The sequence below is a fragment of the Aplysia californica genome, unplaced genomic scaffold (assembly GCF_000002075.1).
Source record: "Aplysia californica isolate F4 #8 unplaced genomic scaffold, AplCal3.0 scaffold00045, whole genome shotgun sequence".
NCBI lineage: Eukaryota > Metazoa > Mollusca > Gastropoda > Aplysiida > Aplysiidae > Aplysia > Aplysia californica.
In genome coordinates, this window is record NW_004797315.1 from 47,567 (window position 1) to 68,859 (window position 21,293).

A 21,293-nucleotide genomic window follows, 5' to 3' on the forward strand; every position below is an offset into this window, starting at 1 on the left:
AGTTGCTGTAGTGTTCCATAGAGTGTGTTGTCAATGTTAGGTCTCGGAGGGAGAAGGGTAGCTCTGATGTCATTTAGGGCTGTACAGTGGAACAGGTGATGATCCACAGTCTCATATGCATAGTCACACAAGGGACACATTGGGGGAAGTTCCGGGTTTTCCGCTCATGTGCGGCATAGATATTGTCCTTGTGGGGCACCATGAGCTCTACCAAGTGCACCTCTTTGTCTCTTTCCTCCTATAACACCATGTCTGGCTTTTTCGTAGTTAGAATAGGGAAGAACCTCTTAAAGCCCTTTAAGTCAGCGGCTACCTCCCATGTGCCTCCGCTCTGGTCTTCCATGGCTTCATTTGCTTTCTTTCTGTTGGTAACCTTGCTTCCTTGCGGAACGAACGCAATCTTGGTGAGTCCATGCTTCTGTAGCTTGGGAGCGTATTTTCCTTCTTCCACCTGTTTTGTCGCCATCGTGGTGAGCACTTTCAGCATCTCATTGTGCCTCCAGGTGTATCTGTTAAGAGCCAGGTTGCAGTTTGACAAAATATGCTTCATCGTTCCTAGCTTACCACATCTACACTTGTTGTCCTCCTGTACCATCCATCTGACAAGGTTCACCGGTGAAGGCAGAACATCATACGTAGACCGGAGAAGAAAGCTTAGCCTAGATGTGTTCCACTTTCAGATGTCACTCCAATCGACTTTGCTTTCGACTACATGCTCTTCTTATCTGGTCATTTGTCCTTGCTGGCTACACTGGATGAGATGCCTCCATCTTTTGCAGATGTCTTGTTGCAGCTTTTCTTCTGTCTCGCTGAGACATTTTCCTGAAAGGTCTAAAGTCGCCATTACCTAGCCTTAATCTGTCAGGTTGCGCAGCACTGACAATGTCGCCATGCTCCAATGCAGAGATGATCTCGTCAGCTGCAACTTCTGCCTTTCACTTTCTGGCTGTTTTGACACCTGGAGGTTTTCCACTGATCTCCTTATCCCTTAAATCTCTCAACATCAAAACGGTTCTAATCTTGCCTGCGTTGTAGATCTCCACGATTGACGTGAGAGGTAGTTGAAGCGCACCTCTGTGTCCGTACGGGGATGACTTGTTCATTGTACGGGGTAGCCCAAGCCACTTCCTGATGTAGCTGCTGCAGTTACCCTTTCTTTCGATCATCTCAACTCTTGACAGAGAAACTTCATACATTGTCAGTGGCCACGCCAATCGAGGGTAAAAGGCAAACTGTATACACCATATCTTATGCTTTCCGGGAAGCTTTGTCTAGTCAATTGCTTTCAGCCCATTTTCAGCCTGCTTCATGATTTCCACGCCTTGACTCCTATCCGACAGAGTTCCTGAGTACCAACGACCCAAACTCTTCACAGGTTGTTCTTTTACAGTGGGCATTTGCTCCCCTGCAATTGTGAATTCAGTTGCTTCTGTTTTCCTCTGTGAATAGTCAGGCTTCTACTTCTAGATTTCTTAGCTTTAAACTTCATCCTGGCCCAGGTGATAAGCTTATCGAGTCGATTCAACACACTTTGCACTGTGTCTGCTTCTCTTGTCAGTAGGGTCACATCATCCATAAAGGCATTCTTTGGTGATCTCACCTTTGCTTCTTCTTCACAGCATTCTACAGATCTCAGTAGCATCTCCATTACCAGGATGAACCAGATGACCGATATAGAGCAGCCAGCTGCAATCCCAATCTCTAGTCAGTGCCATTCCGTTGTGAAATTTGCAGTTGAGAATCGCATCTGGAAGTTACTGTAGTATTCTCTCATGATGTTTTGCACCTCTTGTGGGACGTAGAAAAAATCCATTGCCTTCATCAGAAGTTTATGGGGAACAGACCCTTAGGCATTCACAAGATCCAATCACACTACGTTTAAGCTTTCCGAGGTTTTCTTGGCCTCTTGGATTGTGTCCCAAATGGTGAAAGCATGCTCAATACAGCCTGGGATCTCTGGTACCCCGGCTTTCTGAACCCTTTCATCCACATATCCGTTACTTTGCAAATATGCTACAGTCCTCTTTGCAAGTATTCCCATAAAGATCTTGCACATCACGTTGATGATTGAAATAGGTCTGAACTGTCCTATCTCCTTTGTATTCTGTTCTTTGGGTAGATACACGCCCTCCGCTCTGCACCAATCTTTGATGATTTCTTTGTCTTTCCAAAGGCCTTTTAGCATTTCAAAGAGCGTGTGTCTCAGCGTGTCACAATACTTGAACACCTTATAAGACACGCCATCTCCTCCAGGTGAGCCACAGCACAATGATTGTCGTCAGTATTTCAAACTCCAACAGGTCAGTATATTGAAAGTGAAATTATTTGTTTAACGGAAGTGATTTTAAAAAAAAATTTAACTGCGAGACTATTATATTATATTAGTACAAAAATAACAGCTTTTTAGAGCCTATTATGTAAAACCCAGTTGTGTAGAACATTAATAATATAACAAATAGCATTTGTATAGTCCATAACCCTACTCTACAGCAAGCTCCTATGCGATACTGTATTACTACCCCAGCAAACCATAGAACACTCAGAAATATTCTAGGCTTCCCGGGAAGCATACAGTGCAAGCAGCTGGTTAAGTGCTCAAACACTAACAAACTGACAAGATCCTTCACTGTCTATGTCTGAACATGACTTGGAGTTTGGAGTACAACCAGATTATGTGCACGTACGAACGAGTGGGAAATCCTCCGGGTGTTTAGAAATGTAGTCTTCCAGGACGAGGACTCTCGTGTTCCGACGGTTCTCCAGGAATTCGTCAGCTTTTGTCCCGACGTACAGCCCACCCAAGACGGCAGCTACATGCTTCACCACAGCTGTGGAGAGAAAAAGTTTTAAAATGTAATACAGTTAATATTGTTAAAGATGGCCCCACTCATTGTTGAGGAGAAAAGTAAAGTGGTTGTTTTACAAGGTGGACATTTTGGACATTGTCATTTATAAAAATATTAGAAACCTTTAAAAAATAAAGAACAAGAGCCACAAGGGGTGAAGTGGGAGGTGTTGGTTTGATGTATGAGAGTGTCTAGGGCAGGTGGCCGCCAGAGTAGGAGGTTCACCTGAGGTTTCTTTCCAAATTCGAAGTGACTATTCGGAATTGAGCCCGAATAGACAAAAATTATATTCGGACTCTCAATTGAGTCCAGCATCATGAGCATGTCGCCCAATCCGATTTCCGACCCTTGTTCCTAAATATTTCCAGCATTTACTAACATTTTTTCGATTATAATGATAATAGTCGAGATGTGAGCTTTACTCAGTTACTAGATCTATCTAAACTGGCCCTCCCTCCATCATTAGTACTCAGAACGAGTAAGTTGAGCTGACCTTGCCGGGGGCAAAGTAATTTGTCAACTAATGAGATTGCGTGTAGCGATCACACACTCTCGGCTTGCAGGGAGGAGAGGTGTTGGGAAAAGGCCATGGATGTCCATTTTGTGCGATGTGATTAAAAAAATTATTACAGAAAAACTATAACATATAACAAAATCAAATTAAACGTGTGGAAAGACAAATGGTGGTGGAAGTAATAATGATGCTGTACTGGTGGTGGAAAGACCCTGAGTTTTCGGTTACCATGATTTAGACACTGCTATAGGGTGGATCTAATGAGAGTACAGTCTTTTTGACTTTTGACACAATTACACAGTCCTAAGTAGGCAATTCTAGCTCTAATTCAGGTTTTACGTAAAATCAACCAACGACAGCTTTATATTTTATGTAACCTCCTTACACACTCATATAAAACTCACTTAGAAGCTGAGTCCGAATAAAAACAAACATTTTTTTCGGACCTGACTCCGAATAGATTATAAGACCCATTCGCACTCGAGTCCGAATAGATATAAAAATTATATTTGGACTAGTTTCCGAATAGAGCTGGCCGTCCAAATTTATCCCAAATAATTCTGCATGTACAGAGCTTAGATCTCGCGCGGCGGCCAACTTCAAAGGTATTTTGCCACCTAGTTCGCCTCTCCAAATCTGACTTGTGTGGGTGGGGATGCGGGCGGCGTTGATCGTGGCGTTAGACGCAAGACGCACAGTCTGTGACGTCACCTCCTGGTGTCACTCCCACTCCCAGTAGCCTTCTACCGGTACCGCTGCTGGCGATTCTCGGCACAACGAACCGACACTGGGTTTCGCCGGTACTGCCAAGCACTACTGTTGAAGTTGGGTTGGTGGAAGGAAGGGTTGTGTTAACCATAGTCCATGGTCGTCATGTGAAAATGAAACACCCGTGGACTCTTACATTACAATAATTACACTGGCTGTCTTTATTCGGACTCGAGTCCGAATTTGAGTCCGAATATGAAAAATGTTATTCGGACTCGATCAGGAAAAAAGGAAGTGTCTTCGTTCTATTGATCTAACGTTCAGTGCTTCCAATTTTCCGCCATTTTTTAGTTTCTCCCACACCTTTTCTGCCGATCCGATGCCCGCCGCCTCATTGATACGCCCCCCCCCCCCCCCCCCCCCCATGTTTCCCACTTTCTTTGTTGTTAGAAAAAGGTAAAATTGAAGATAAGCAGGGCACCTGCATATTATGAGCTGTGTAAAAAAAAAAAAGACCGATTCGTTCAAATACACAAGCCCGTGTCATCTCGATTGTTTACCAAGAAAAAGTTGTGTTGCTGTGTAGAGCTGAGCATACACGGCAACTTTCGATTCCATAGACCAGCGCACAATTCATTACAAGACTAGCTTTTATTTAATGATCAGTTGCAGGGGAAAAAAACGCCCGTACCGATAGTGCCCCCCCACCCCCCTCCCCGACACACGCTAACGAGCCATCTAATTGTTTCTGATGACCTCTTGACAAATAAACATTTATTAGAAGCGCTATAACTTTTCAGGCCGGCCTCAAATTCATCATAAGATAAAAGGCCACCGCAGGCGAGTCTTTTGGCTATTCTCACCCGGTGGGCGTTCACAGTTATAGCCTAGGCCAACCAGTGAAGCGTTCACCCTGAACCACAGAATTCTACGCTGTGATAACAGAATTTATAATAGAATTCTGTGCTGTGAACAAACGTTCTAGATCTATTACTACTGTTAGTTAGTGTTAGCCTAAAAGCGTGTTATTTTGTCTGTGGGCAGTGGAGAGAGAGAAAGAGAGAGAGAGGAGTAGCGCGAGAACTTCCGTGCAACACAAAATGGCGACCCGCTCGATTCGGAAAGTTAAATAGCTGTATAGCATCTTTGTGGACAACCAAATTAATTTAGTTTTGTTTTTTTAACATCATTTTTCAACTTTGTTTTTGTTCAATTTGATCGTCCACACATAGACAGTGATCAGAAAGAGAGAGAGACGGGGGGAGGAGTAGATCTTGCGAGAACTTCCGGGCAAAACAAAATGGCAACCCGCGTAGTTCGGTTCGATTCGAAAAGGGGCCATAGCATCTTTGAACACGATCAAATTTGTTTACTTTTGTGCTATGTGTATAACGTAATTTTTTCTTGGCTTTTATCAATTTGATCATCCACATCGATAGACAGTCTATTCCAAAATGAGGAAAAACAGAGGTCTTGTTTCACACCGGGTGAGAATACCCTACGCTGGCAAGTCTCATCCGGGGTGAGAGGTAGATCGTATTTTTATTCTCACTCGGGTGAGAATAGCCACTTCCAAGATAAAAACTCGGCTCCTGCACAAAACGCCATTTTGCCCGAAGGGGAGGACTTCCGTAACGAGCGACCACTATGAGACAGAGCAGAATTGAGGGCTTGGGGTAGGGGTAGATCTAGGGATAGGGGTAGGGTTAGGGTTTGGGTTTGGGTTAGAGGGTTTGGGTTAGGGTTAGGCCTCTTCTTTATTGTGTTTGATGGGGTGGTCGCTCGTTACGGAAGTCCTTCCGCCCGAAGTGATCCCGGTCTCTACCCAGCCTGAGGCGTGTCACGAGTGAGGCAGGACAGGAAGCCGGAGTCACGAGTCACAGGAAGTCGGTAGTGACGTCATGCTGGACAAGAACACCCTGTGCGAATAAAATTTCATAGTATTCGCACACCCTGTGCGAATACAATTCCATAGTATTCACACACCCTCCGGTGCGAGTAACTATGTACAGTTAACTGTACAGCCTTCGAATTTTCAATAAGGATTCGTTTTCAATAGGCCTACCTGTCTACTTACATGCAGTGGGAGGCCTCCGTGACAGATAATTATGCAGAAAGGAAACTCCAAGAAACATTCCGGCATTCATTGCCTGCATTAGCGAAACCTTGGCTCCATCTATCACTGGCAAACGTCGAGAAATCTCTGGTCCCACCATTGTTTTGGCTTTGGCTTTAGTTTTTCCGTTGAAGTTCTGTCTCCAGCACAGCACTTGCAGTCGAGTCGAACCAAGGACGAAAACTTAAAAGTTGGATGCAATAAACAATGAGAAATCAAGCTTTTCAATCGGCCCACTTAAAATAAATGAAAAGAAAATTTGCATTTAAAATACTCAATATATATGAATCAAAACATTTACAATAATATTATTATTATATTAGATAGACTTAAACGGAACCACTGAATATTTAACAATAATTGTATTGTAGCCATTTACCTAAATGGTCTAACTTTTTAATCATTTATCCAGGGACGTAACTCCGAAAACGTGTAATTGTACACAAACTCCTCAATAAGAGACGAGAGCATGATCATATGATTAGTCATTCTTTGTTGTTGACATGCTGTAAGCTTAGTTCTGGTCAACATGGCAAGTGAAGATTTACCTGAGGAGTTTGATATTATTGTTCTCGGAACAGGTAGGTTTACATTAAGCTACTGCTTCCTCTCTGTCCTGCTCTTAGTCTTTGCCAACAAGAGAGCGCGAGAGGGGGAGGACTTCCGTAACGAGCGACCACTGCACTACGAGACAGAGCAGAATTGAGGGCCAGCTAGGGGTAGGGGTAGATCTAGGGGTAGGGTTTGGGTTAGGGCTAGGCCTCTCTTCTTTATTGTGTTTGATAGATAGGGCGGTCGCTCGTTACGGAAGTCCTTCCTCGAGAGGCACATGATGTCATGTTGAGTGAGACGTGCCGTGTGCCTGCCAGCGCTGTGGAGTCGTCTGAATTTACTTTTCACGGCTGTTCCACTCCGGATCACTTAGTTGCCGGCCGACCTGACCTCCGAGACGAGGTCACGCCCCGGTCATGCTACCTGCGGGCGCTCGGCCTCGCGGTCAGCGGCTCCCCCGCGATGTTATGTTTTGTACACAAAAAACAACACCAGTTCTTATGTAAACCGAGAAAGTCAAAGAAACAACAACCGGTAAATTTTTACTTTCACTCCCGCACACAGATGCACTGTTTCAGGGGTCAAACTGCTGTACTGTTTGCTGCAGATCACACATAAAGCCACTAAAACTGTCGCAAATCAATTATTTTCAAGACAATTTCAAATCTAACCGTAAAATATCAAATTATGGGTGTAAAAACAGGGGGGCATGCCCCCCTGTAACCCCCTAGATTTTCTTTTACCCCAGTGGGGCAGGCCCCCCTGGAACCCCCCGATTGGTCCAAAGCATGTCTATCTCGGTTAAAAACAATCAAATATTTCAAAAACCATTAATTTGCGACGGAAATGAAGTTGATATTCGTGTTCAGCGCATCAATATTTAGTAGAAAATAATAGACAACTGGTAGCTGAGTGTGAGACGGGAGGGAAAGTAAAAAAATACCCAACGACCAAATGATCACATGAACACGAAGGTGTAGTTTACGACAGTATCATTTTTATCACGGAGAAGTAAAAGAAAGAGGGGGAATGTGGCTTTCGTCATTGATTGGTTTTACAAACAAACATGTTTTTAAAAAAATAATTAAAAATAAACGGACCGACAGATTGTTACAGTCTTCATTTTCAGCTCACAATCAGACTTTGAACTTTCAAACACACTTACATTTATGAGGTACGACCAAAAAGTCTTGTTGCTATTGTTGATTAATGCACAGTCTTGTCAATGAGTGGAAAAACACTTTTACTTCTACCAGCAACCGACTGCCTGACTTTGTTAATTATATTTGTTCTTCGTTTTCTTGTCGGTGAGCTTGCTAAGTCAGATGATATTCTGTGTGTGACTATCCTTTGAAACACTAACTGTATACCACTGTACTAGATTGACCTCTTTTCTGATTGGCTGCCAAGTTTCATTCATATCCATTCATGAGAAGCGGCGTGAGAGCGAGTTGAAGACAACAACCTTTGCGTCAGTTCGTCCCACGAAACATCCCCACTGCGGGGGCCAAAAATCGGCAGAACAAAACGCGCTCGGTGGGCATATATATATATATATATGTCGTTATCAATTATAACTCTCCATAGATCTAGATCTAGACAGTACACAAGTGAACACAACATATTAAAGAGCAGCACCCTTCATAGGCAACACGTCATATCTCTAGCGAAAAACTGTTTGGAACTGTAGCATTTCTTTATATAAATATTTACTGCGGACATTTTTTTGGACCGATTGAACCATACGAACAATCTTTGGTAGGCCTATAATATAATTATAGATTTAATGTATATATCCGAAATTTGCGTGAAAGGATGTGACTTCAGAGTGTTCGGAGAAATAGTGCCCAGCTTTTTTTTCCAGAACTTTCGGAGAAATTGTGCCGGCCCCCAAAAAATGCCATGGAATCTTAACTTACCATGAGATGAGTATGATAGTATTAATAAGTTCTTTATATGGCCTTTTAACTAACTAGCATTAATTGCGACAGAGAGACGTTGTGACAACTAACACGGCCTTAATTGCGACAGAGTGAGTCTGTGACAACAAAAAAAAGAAGTTAAAAAGAAAAACAAACACACACACACACACTCTCTCTCTCTCTCACACACATACACACACACACATGACACTCACACATACACTCACACACACAAACACACACCACACACGCTGGTGGCCTTATACGCACGAACACACACATAGGACATACACATACACACCAAACTAACAAACAAAAACAAAGTGACTCTGTGACAATAAAAAGAATTTAAAAAGAAAAAAGAAAAACAAATACACACACATGCACACACACGCACTCACACACCCTCTCTCACACATACACAAACAAATACTCCTCTAGTCATGCACATGCACACACCTAACACACACAACCATACATACACACACTCACACACACACACTGCACACGCTTGGCCTTTTACGCGCGCACACACATACACACAGCAGATGACTAGGACCACCACGCTGGGAAGCGAGGTGGAAATGGTAGATCTAGATCTAGATTATGAATGATGTTCTTGATCTAATCATCAACATCAGCTGCTCTCCGTGTTCACTCTGTCGCAATTAACGATGCATTAGTTGTCACAGAGTCACTCTGTCGCAATTAACACTACCAAATGCAAAAGAGGTTACTATTAGCCTACTGCCACAGTCGAGCAGTCTTGTTTTCTCGCAGATCTAATCTATTAAAAAAATAAAACACGGCTGTTCAGTTTCACTCTCCGAGCGGCGCACTTAGTTGTAGCCCGTCTGACCCTTCTGACCCCTGTGACCCCTCGCGGAAGGTAATAAATCTCGACGCGTTACGCCACTTCCACCGGCCTATCCCTAGATCTGACCGCTCCGCGCGGAAAGGGTACAATTTCCAGAAATTAACTGGAATTTACAACATAGTACTCCCTTTCTCCATCCCGTAAACCTAGGAGTGTTATATACCAAATAAAAGCTCAGCATCTCCTCTATAACCCGCAGTTTGAAACCAGTTTCTATCTCATTTTATACTCCTACCTATATACTACAACTGTTGTACAGCTCTGTGTTATTGAATTTTTTGGATTTAAAAGATAATTTTAATAATTCGAACCGACAATTTTTGTTTTAACCTTCATATTTCTTTTTATAAATCTATTCTCTCCATTGTGGTGAAAAACCTCATGGTACGAGCTAAATGTCCATGAACTAGCGCACTTTATGTGACTAGTCTAGTGCAACGCTCGGTGCAAAGAAAAACTCTGTGAAGCGAGAACTTGCCGTTTTCCATTGTGTGTGCAAATTAGATGCTACTGTTGTTTAAATGTAGATATGTGGAGGCTCCATTAGAATATGAAATCAATACTCAACAACAATAATGATGAATATTTTCTATGTTAAAGAAACACCAAACCATATCAGATGAGGGGAGAGTGTTGGGTGGGGTGGATAAGAGTTTGAGTCTTGTTAGATAGAACTATACTCGGTTTAATTCTATTGTTGTAGTCTTCACCTAAGATCCCACAATCAATAATTCCGGTTCACTTAAGATTCTGCTGTTAAAAAATAAACCAAACAAAGCAACATCAAATTTTAATACACAAGAGTCATCACTGAGATAAATTACCCCCCCCAACCCCGGAGTGTAACAAGGGACTAAAAACGCTGCTCTCCATATCATACTTTACTGAATAAAAAAAGAGAAAGAAAACCTTCAAAGGTCATCCACGCTCATGCATGCGATCACACCTCAAAAGGTGCTGTTATCTCTTTTAAAAAAATATTTGAAATCATTGTGCGCTCTACTTTGTGAAAACCAGGAAACAAAATTATTGTAATCAATAATATTATTATTTATAGACCAAGACATACTGTTAGCAATCAGATAAAGCTGGCATCGACCCTCTGTTGTGTTCGCTATTCCTTACACATAAAGTTAGTTATGGCACACACCTAGAATCATGCAATCATAATATCTTAAATTCAGTTTTAAAGTATATTTTTATCCATTTCTAATAATTAAATATTTTGGCATCTTGAAAGATTATCTTTATAATTTTAATATGTTTGATAATTTTATGTTACCTGGACAAGTTTTCTTCTTATTTTACACATCTTTCTGATTTTTAAACTAGATTATGACATAAAACTCTTAAAGAATTGAATAGTCCGTATCACACACAGAATCTTTTTTTTTCTCCCTGTCATTAATTATCCGTCAGCCCGTCAGTTGATCACAATCTCTCACTCACTCTCTCACTCTCTCTTCTCTCTGTCTGTCTGTCTGTCTGTCTGTCCGTCCGTCTGTCTGTCTGTCTGTCTGTCTGTCTCTCTCTCATTCTCTCTTTTTCTCTCTCTCTCTTTCTCTCTCTCTCTCTCTCTCTCTCTCTCTCTCTCTCTCTCTCTTTTATTTAATTTTTCCCATTCTCCTTCGTCCCTTCCCAAGGCCCGCCCCTCCTCTTTCATCCCTGCTCCATCCCCTCTTCCTTGCGTGCATTCCCCCACCCCGCCCACCCCCACAACGTGGCCCAGCCCGATAAGATTCTATAAAAAGAACCGCCACAGTTCGAGATTTAGCCCACACTCGGCGGCCATATTTAACCCCCACCGCGGCGTACTGCTCGTGGCGCCGCGAAGAGAGAGAGGAGGCTCCATTAGTTCTAAACTCCTTGCCTCAGGCCCTACAAACGAGGCCCCGCTTACGTGAACCGGAAAGGGGGGGGAAGGATACTTGAAAACTAAATGGGGGCCTTGATAACTTGCGTTTTTGTTGCATTTTAGTCACAATACAATAGGTGTAGTCATTTTTATTTGCTTGATTTCATGACAGAAGAATAGAAACAGAAAAGCAAACTTCTTGAGAAGTGGTATGGCATTGTGTTTGCGTTATGAAAGCCTATTCCCCCCTCTTGGGAAAGCACACACTTGGACTTGTCCTGTGTGCTCTGTTTGGAAAAGTGAGGCATTAAGATTGATATTAAAGAGTATGGTACGTATTCAGTCCAGTCTGGGAAGACAGTCCCGTTTATACATTGTTGTCGTTCACGTGTGCGTATGTGAGTGCGCGCGCGTGCATGTGTGTGTGTGTGTGTGTGAGAGAGAGAGAGGGAGAGAGAGCGAGATAGAAAGAGGGGGGGTGTAAATATGTTACATTTATTGTATGAGTTGTAGCCTACACATGCGAAATATTCCCATGACTTGTAAACTATATTATCTGAACGCATCTTAATCTACCACACAATAGGACACTGTCCAACATTGGATATATATCAGAGACGATCTTATTTTCTATAACAAAGTATGCATGCTTATACTAGTAGAGAACTGGATTTATTAGACTAATAAATCCAGCTCTCTACTTACATTTTTGTGACAAATTGATCCAGAGCATTGCTTGGCAAGGAGGAACCTTTTATGTTGCCAAGTTTCATTCAAATATCATGACTTTGGGAGAACATATGACTGATAATCTTTGTAAATCTGTAAAGAACGCCACTTTTTTACCTGTTAATGTCTTTAGAACTCAAAAAGCATGACAGATATTAAAACTCTGACAGCATGATTAGATTCTGCATTAAAAAATGTACTGGACTGCCAAGTTTCATTTACATTATATATATTCCAAGAAATAGGCGAGCTATGACAAATATTGTCTCAAAACGCACCGAAAACCGCCACATTTTTACCTCTATAAACGTCTTCATTACTCAAAAAGTAGGATAGCTATGAACAATCTGAAAGCAGGACTAGATTTTGCACTAGAAAATGTACTGGGTTGCCAAGTTTCTTTTAAATACTCCGAGAAATGAAGGAGTTATGACGAATATTGTCTCAAAACTCACCAAAGAACATCCTATGGGGTTTTTTCTATTTATATAAAAGTGTACCAAAAATTAATTGATTAAAAAATTTGTAACTTTTTTGTTTATTGATGAATTTCAAAAATTCAAAAAGTTTCATGCTCTGTGAAGATACAGCTACAAAATGCACCTATTTGCAAACACTTTCTGGCAAAAAAGGTCATTGCTACACATAGAACTAGAATCTGCAGGGTTTTTTTGGCATTTTTTGGTCCCCGAATCGGGGAATAAAAGTCAAATTTTAAAAAAAGAAAGAAAAAAAAAGAAGAAACCGAACCTCTTTACTTTTGAAAGAGAAGAAAGTCCACTTAGCTTCACTTCGTCTCTTTCTCACCTGTTGTCCACACGTTGATTTGTTGAATACGTTACTGTTGCATACGATTTGTATTGCTGTTCCTCTTGTATTTTTCCCTCTTTGTGGTGTTTTATTTTGTTGGGGTGGGTGGTTGACGGGTGCTCTGGTGTGGTTTGCTTCTTCTTCCCTATGAAACATCTATTGTCCTTATCTTCCCTTGTTCTTTTATATGTTTGTTACTCTCTTTTAACACCTCTAATCTTCTGGCGCTCATATGACCTTATGCAGCTGCGAGCGCCGTAAAACCTCTACTAAAACTAAAACTAAAAAATTTGTTGGTGTGTAATTTTTTTCTTCTTGTTATTGTTCTGATGTGTTGTTTTTCTATTAATTTTTTTTGTCGGGGAAAAGGGGGGTGGGGGTTGTATAGTGTAACGTCATTTAATTTTATGTTCCTACCTTCATTAGATTCTAAATATATTTATATATATATATATATATATATATATATATATATATATATATATATATATATATATATATATATATATATATATATATATATACACATGTATAAAATAGATTTAAATGTGTTATGTAAGAGCGTTCCATCAAAACCGATTACATGTTCTGACACTGGCAGGCCCCTTGTGTGTGATTCCATAATTTAACATGTAATATCCTGTACTTTTTTTTTTTTATTACGCACATTTAGGGTTAAAACAGCCAATCTTCTTCAGACAGGTGGACACACACCCTTATTTGATAATTTTTGTGGTTGTTTATGGGCTGTTCTAATTTTTATTTCATTCTATTGTGAAACCTTTCTTTTTCACGTTTTTACACTCATCTAAAAATCTCTAGACTAGACCTTGAAAATTAAAATAGATCTAGATCTAGACCCAAAAATTTGCTCCTTCCCAGACCTCGCAGAATGGCAGAATGAAAGTTGGCTCAGAACTCTCGCAAATAGGCAAAAAATCACGAGAGAGGAAGCGGGAAACCGTTCAGAGAAATAGTCACTTCGTTGTTTTTTTTGTCTTACACAAATTTCAACTTTTAATCTGACAAAGTATTTATTTTTTAATCATTAACATTCATTTTTCATTCGAAATAAGCATTATTATTGTGCTCAGTAATATTAGTGAAAGTAAAATTTTACCTTGAAGGGAAATATGTATTATGTTTCTAGGGGTGCCCAAAAAAGTTTTACCTATTTCTGTATTTTCAGTCTAACCCTGGTTATGAGGCGTAATGAGCCTTAAAGTTCAGTATACAAATTTCTTTAGTTTTTATTTTATTTGAAAGGGCCCAATGTTCCCAAAGTAGACAACGCTGTTTTTCATTTCATAATGTCTGGCCGGTTGTGAAAATGTTATGAACTGCATGGCTGTAGTTGTCTTGTGAAAAGATTATGTACAGCATGTTTTTTTGTAGTGTATACCTAGTAGTATTTTTAGTTTTCCCTGTTCTATATATCTGTTTGAGAATGAGCACTGTTCTGACCAAATCTGTTAACAAAGTTGAACAAAAGCTTTATTATTCGCAATTCAGCAATACCGACCTTTCTCAAATTATAAAATTCATCTGGCATTTCACTGCTGCTGTTCCTAGTAATACTGATCATCATCATCGAAAGTGCGAGATCTGAAACATGAGGGGTGAGATGCAAAATTCGCTAAGCGACATTTTTGAAAAAAATCGAGATTTTTTGCTTATATAAATGAACATTGTTACCGACTATCAAATGGACAAAGTGTTTTCAGCCAAAACCTATCACATACTTCATAAAAGCCACCAAAAAATCTTCTTTTCTTATGCGTGAAGCAGCATTTTAAAAAGTTGATTTTCTCAAAAGTTTTAACTTCTTTAACTCCGGCAAGCAGCTCCCAACGGCTTGCGGTCGGAACCACTGTGCTGGTGAGCCGCTGACAGCGGCTCGGGCACATTCCTTTACGGCGACTGCGACATCAAATTACTTTTCGGCAATTGCCAAAAACAGGTCTCTTAAATAATGGAAGTTCTTTCATTAGATAAATAACTATCAAAATAGGTTTGCTAGTTTCAATATTACCCATTTAATGACGTTTTTGTCATTTTTAGATTTAGAACAAAAAAAGGGCCCCATTGTAGTGGGTTTATCCCCCGCGGAGATAGACTTACAATGGATGTAGCGGGTTTTGCATGTCAGTCCCTCATATTGACAATAATGTTTGGCCATTCATTTCTCGGCCCAGATGCTACTGTCCGGATATAATACTCTTAAAACCATTTTTGGTTGTTTTTTTTACCACTAGGACTGACAGAGACGATAGCATCTGCAGCGTTTTCTCGCATTGGACTGAAGGTTCTACATCTGGACAGGTAAATCAATTAGTTAGATCTATGTTGTTTCCCTTTAATTTCCTAATGCAATTCTGTGATTTTAGTCATCATCTCTGTAAGTGAAATACATAATATCTATCTCTAGATTTTAACATATTTTTTTATGTTGAAAGATAAAATAGCGGAATTAAGCATGCTTTTGCCTTTATATTCATCGATTGACCGTAACTATTCTAAAAACTCCTGGTCTGCCTTTAGCTTTAAAAGATTTAATTGCCTGTTTGTCCGTTGATACCACTAGGATCTAAGTCGTAGTATGGCCAGTGTGTCGAGACAAATACCTGAAAAGTTAGAGGAGTCACTGTTAAAAGCCTGATATTTATTACTGTGGCCTTTAAACTTCTTTTGATATAAATGATCCTTTTACTGATGTCAAAGTTTACTTTGTGTGGGTGTTTACACAAATTTGTAAAGAGTTCTTTTTAAGATGTATTATTTGGGATGCTTAGAAGAATCATTTTGAGTATACATGCCATTAAAAAGGTTATATTGTTATGAACTCTTTCTGCATTGCACGGTCTTGATGTCCCATCAACAGGAATGACTATTATGGTGGTGCTCATGGAAACTTCAATTTGGAGGGCATTGAAAATTGGAAAAAGAAGAATGAGGTCAGTTTTTTAATGACTCTATGAATGAATTAAAAATTGTTTGATCCATTAATGTTGCTATTGTCTAAAATACGACTAGTTTTTTTACTTTGAAAGTGGGTTGTTGGCGGGTGCTCTGGTGTGGTTTGCTTCTTCTTTCCTTTCAAACATCTATTGTCTTTTTCTCCCCTCCTTCTTTTTTGTGTTTGTTACTCTCGTGTAATACCTCTAATCTTTGGCACTTATATGAATTTATTGTGTTGCAAGTGCAGTAAAACACTTACTAAAACTAAAAACTGAAATTTTTTTCGGTGTGAAAAGATTTAAGTTATTTATGTTGTAAGCTAAAGAAATCAGAAAAGAGAGGCTGTTGAAAAGTTAAATCAGACAGCTTGAGAGTTACGAATTTTGTTGCTCATGTGTTCTCAGGGTTTGCAAAAGTTGGTGTATCGTTGGCAAGCTGTGAAAATGTTCCCAGAGAGCAAAATTTTCCAGGAGAAAGTAAAACTGTTTAATATTTTGTTATGTTTTTTTTCTTGCTTTTCCCCCCTGCCTATTTTTAGAATTTCAATATCTACAAAATTTTTCTTGAGCACATGCAATTGATACTGCCGATTATTAAACTGCTGTTCAATTCAATCTGGGATGGGTCCTGAAGAGGGGAGGAGAGCATAGATGGACATGTTCCGACTGCAATGACCCCAACACAGTGGACAAGTAACAAGTTCTATTCAATAAAGATTTTCGGCTCAGTGCACTTTGACATAATATACTAGACAATATCTTTGTCCATTACAAAATGAAATTCTTTTTGTGTTTCAGGAAGTGCAAGAGAAAGCTACCACCATGTCTGAGCTGACAGAAGATGTGAAGAAACTCGTGTCTGAAGGGGAGTCTCTAGTGTGTTTGCCGACGGAGCACGTACAGGCCTACAACATCAAGAGCCAGTTTCATGTCAGGTCAGTTATTGGTGATTTTCTTTTAACACTTTGCGGTCACTTGGCGCAATAATGCGCCGGTGAAAGCTATCCATTCCGGTCACCTGGCACAGTTCTGCGATGGGCCCTAGAAGTTTGTTGCAGTCGATCTCCTGGCAGGGTGACCAGATGGGGTTTTTTTGTACTGCTGGTTGTGTGACTACAAAGTGTTAAAAGAAGAATTTTTATAGTTCTCTACCTATATATCTAATGTTTTTTTAATTTGAACTGCTGAGGTTTTTTTGGTTCTTGGTTCTTTCAACATGCATGTTGTTTATTACTCTACATCAATTATTTGTCTTTGGGGTTTTTTTTGTTTTTGTTTTTTTACCTTCTTCCCTATTATGTAGAGTCAGGGCTTTATCTGGTTAGTTTCTATCTCTGGCCTTTATTCCCTTTTAGAGATTCATAATTCTCTTTGCATCATATATTTCCTTATATATTCCGTATATAACGATTTACCTCTATTTATTAAATTCCTACCTTCTTCCAGGGAGAGAACAGCAGAGGAACAGGCAGCTGCAGAAGAAGCCAAAAAGTCAAGATTCCGACCTTTGTATAGCCCAGTGGAAGTGCCAGAGCCTGAAAACAAATCTGAGGCGACCGAGGGTGCCAGCGGAGATCCTACCCCAGCCCTGGCAGGTGGGGATGGCGACCCTGAGGGTCAAAGTTCACCTGAGCCAGGAAAACAACCCGGAATTCAAAGCGATGATGATGCACAAACATTCCAGCCTGACACGACACAAAGTTTGTCTGATGATAAAAGACAAGCAGAAGTCGGTTGTCAAGACAGTGGGGATGACGAGCTGACGCAGCCTGTGGCCGCCCGGGACATCGATAAATGCCAGGAAGGAATTTCACAAGACTCGGGTGTACAGACGGCGTCGGAGTCAGAAAGTACGTCGGCTGACAGTTCTTGCGTCAACGCGGAGGACGAGAAGACGCCGAAGGAAGACGGCACGCCTGAGGAGACCTCCACCGAGTCCGCTCCTGATTGTGGAGCGGGTAAAAAATCAGCCAAAGAGTGGACAGTCGGTGATATATCGGACGACTACAGGAGATACTGTTTTGACTTGTCCCCGAGGGTACGTAAACTGATGGTGGTGTCTTTTCATTTCTGCTTTTCGCAAACCTTTGCTTCCCCCCTCGCACCCCCCACCCCCAAGAAGTGCGACTGACTGAAGTGTCTTTACGCCATTCCCAAAGGGGGCATATTAACATATTAACATGTTCTTATGCAGCTCAGTAGAATTGCAAATGGGATTTCTCAATGTCATGCTCAAACTGTGTCGGAACAACGTAGGGAGAACTGCTGCTTTTTCTTTTCTCATCTTTACTATTGTCATTTTCCCTCTACTTGTTCTGTATGTTTGTCACTCTCTTGTGAACTGCTATTTCCGGGGTGCCTTGATAGTCGAAACAGGCTTTGTGCTGTTGACGATAGAGAGGTGAGCAAAGTAAGCCTGATTCCCCGTTGGAAGTTCTCTGTTGACATCCACCGCTTGGCGCTCATATGACCATATATGCTGTTGCGAAGGCTGTAAAACCTTACTAAAACAACAAAAAAACAAGCAAACTTTTGAACTCTCTCTCTCTGACAAGCCATTCCCAGCAGCGTGTGGTCAGAACCCCTGTGTTGGTGATCTCCTGTGAATTTCCTTTATGGGGGCAATGACGTTATATTAATTTCTGGCAATTGCCAAAAAATGTCTCTCTTACCTTTACCAGGAGGTCTTTTATTAGGTGAAGAACTATCAAAATAAGTTCATTAGTTTTGATTTACTCACATTCAATGACATGTATGTCACTCTCAGGCTTCAGATCAAAAGAGGGCCGTAGTGCAGCGGGGAAAACCCTCTGCAGAGATAATGAGCTAAAACGTGTGCACATGACCAGCTCAGGTGTTTTTTTCCATCGATAGCAAATATGTTTACTGTAAAAGTTGATGAAGAGAAGAAAACGGTAGTTTAGTGGCATTGGGTGGTTGGCGGGTGCTCTGGTGTGGTTCATTTCTTCTTTCCTATCAAACATCTATCGTCCTTATCTCCCCTCCTTTTTTATGTTTGTTACTAAGCTTGTGGCGCTCATATGACCTTATGCAGTTGCAAGCGCTGTAAAACCTCTATTAAAACTTAAACTAAAAGTTTAGTGGCAAGGTTTCAAAACTTGATGGTCTTTTTTTGTTTTTTTGTTTTTCAGAGGGGGGTGGGTGTTGTTTTTCTGTGTGCGTTTGTTGCTCCTCCTTTCTCTCTGATGTGCCCCTCCCCCCCTTTCTTAAAAAAAAACATTTTCTTTCTTTTGTGTGTGTATTTTGATTCTTTCTTTGGATATCTCTTTCTTTCTTTGTCTATTTTCTGTAAACACCTGCATTCTCAGCTCATGTTATGTTGACTGCGTGGTTTTTCCCAGGTGTTACACTGCTGTGGGGACCTGGTGCAGTTACTCATCAGATCGGACGTGGCTCGGTACTGCGAGTTCAGGACTGTCAGTCGAGTACTCACCCTGCTGAAGGGACAGTTACAACAGGTGAGTGGGGGATTGTGTGTGTGTGAGTGTGAGAGAGAGAGGGAGAGAGAAAGAGAGAGAGAGAGAATATGTGTGTGTGTGTGTAAGAGAGAGAGAAAGAAAGTGTGTGTGTATGTGTGTGTGGGGAGGGGGGGATCTTGTTAATGGAGAGGTACAGCTGATGAATGAATGGGCGATAGGGATCATGCTATTGTAGAATTCACCCTTAGTACATCTATTTACCTATGAACTTCTTGCTCAATTTTATGAAAGTGAATAAAAGTCATTCGTTTAGAAAATATTTCCGAGAGTGTACATCTCCCCTTAACCCTATGAGCCCTTGCTATCGATACACTGGAGATGCATAAAACTGCCTGTATGTCTAGCTACCGGTACAGCAGTGAGTGAGACACCATCCCCGACCCGGCCCACCTGAGACAAAATGCTTACGGAAAACAGTGTTTGCTACACTAGACATTATTGATTGTTTTGAAGATCGTTTTGAATTACATGCTGCTAATGACCAGGACTACCCTGAGTGAGACTTGAAATGTGATTCTGATGATAATATGAATATTATTAATATATCACTCAGGATCTCACTCAGAGGGACACGGTAGCCTCAGGAGGTCAGGGCTCAAAGGGTTAATCGCCCCCAGGGTTGTAAGGGCGCGATCCCACTGCCTTCTTGTCGTGTCTCCATTTCTAATAACAATGAGAATAGTTCTGGTGTAGTTTGCTCCTTTTTTCCTGTCAAACATCTTTCGCCCATATCCCTCCTTTTTTTGTGTATTTTACTCTCTTGTAACACATCTGTTTTTCGGCACTTATATGACTTTATTGTGTTGCAAGTGCCGTAAAACTCTTACTCGAACTTTAAAAAATATATATTCTTCGGGTCTTATATGACCTTATTGTGTTGCAAGTGCTGTCAAACTCTTACTAAAACAAAAGATATTGTCGTTGCACACAATTTTTTTGGCAGGTTCCGTGTTCGAGGGCTGACGTTTTCAGCAGTAGTATCGTCTCTCTCATCGAGAAACGTCTGTTGATGAAGTTTTTGCAGTTTGCTGCTGTCTATGACACAAAACCAGAGGAATACAGCGGTAAGAAGGAGATAAAAAGCATTATAAACGACCCATCACACCCCCCTTTCCGTGCAAATTGTAAGATCCCGCAGCGGCAAATATGTACCTCTAAAAACAAAGAAAGAAAGATATAAAAGAAGTTTTTTACCATCTAGCATCAGGCTATTGTCAGAATAAGCATCAATGTGTATTGCTCTTATGAGTATGTATCTATATTACTCTAAAGGTCTTGTAATTAAATACTGTATGTGGTTGAATGATGTATCTGATTTGAAATGTACATTTTGTCAGCTTTACTTCTATTTTCATATTGAATTTTAATGAAAGCAATATATAATTTGAATTTCTATTTGTACCTGCATGTGTTTTTATTCTTCTGTACAGCCAAGAAAAAGTATTATCTTTTCTTATCTTATCTTAATCTGGGGACTTGGTGGGAAAATTCATAGCTAGTTGTGTTTTCTTAAAATTTGTGTGTTTTGTCATTTGACTGTTTTTTTGTGTAAATATCGTGTCTCCGCTCAGGTAAAAAAAAAGAATCGTTGTTGTCCACTGTGTTTTTTGTTTTCCTCTGAGACTTCTTCATGGCAAGTTAGTTCTTTTTGTTTCAACTTTTTTGTTGTTGTTGTCTTTTACTCGTAGCTAGGATTGAACAGGATCCCAATTGAGTTGTTACTTTTTCACATTTTGAGCATCTGGAGAATTGGGCTACGGTTTGTGTTGGGGTGGGTGGTTTGTTGTATGAGCAAAAGTGTGTTCTCTTTTACCATTTCAAAATGTCAAGGTAGTGCTTTTTTGTTCAAAATTTTATTTTAGTTCTGATTGGTATAGGAGATGCGGAATTGCCTTGTTTTGAACACA

General features: G+C 40.6%; 2 protein-coding genes across 2 annotated transcripts in view; one reads left to right on the forward strand and one right to left on the reverse strand.

Annotated features, from left to right (window-relative positions):
- LOC101846269 overlaps positions 1–6,379 on the reverse strand; it is a 9,876-nt gene extending 3,497 nt beyond the window's left edge. Inside the window, exons 1-2 of the mRNA XM_005092344.3 lie at positions 6,146–6,379; positions 2,685–2,828 (exon numbers count right to left, since the gene is read on the reverse strand). Coding sequence (XP_005092401.1) covers positions 2,685–2,828; positions 6,146–6,284 — 283 coding nt within the window. The 5' untranslated portion in view covers positions 6,285–6,379. The remainder of the gene's footprint in view (positions 1–2,684; positions 2,829–6,145) is intronic.
- Positions 6,380–6,610: 231 nt separating this feature from the next.
- The window catches only part of LOC101846485 (rab proteins geranylgeranyltransferase component A 2), a 29,448-nt gene continuing 14,765 nt past the window's right edge, over positions 6,611–21,293 (forward strand). The window contains exons 1-7 of the mRNA XM_005092345.3: positions 6,611–6,765; positions 15,185–15,251; positions 15,811–15,883; positions 16,685–16,821; positions 17,333–17,924; positions 19,249–19,365; positions 20,330–20,450. Coding sequence (XP_005092402.1) covers positions 6,714–6,765; positions 15,185–15,251; positions 15,811–15,883; positions 16,685–16,821; positions 17,333–17,924; positions 19,249–19,365; positions 20,330–20,450 — 1,159 coding nt within the window. The 5' untranslated portion in view covers positions 6,611–6,713. The remainder of the gene's footprint in view (positions 6,766–15,184; positions 15,252–15,810; positions 15,884–16,684; positions 16,822–17,332; positions 17,925–19,248; positions 19,366–20,329; positions 20,451–21,293) is intronic.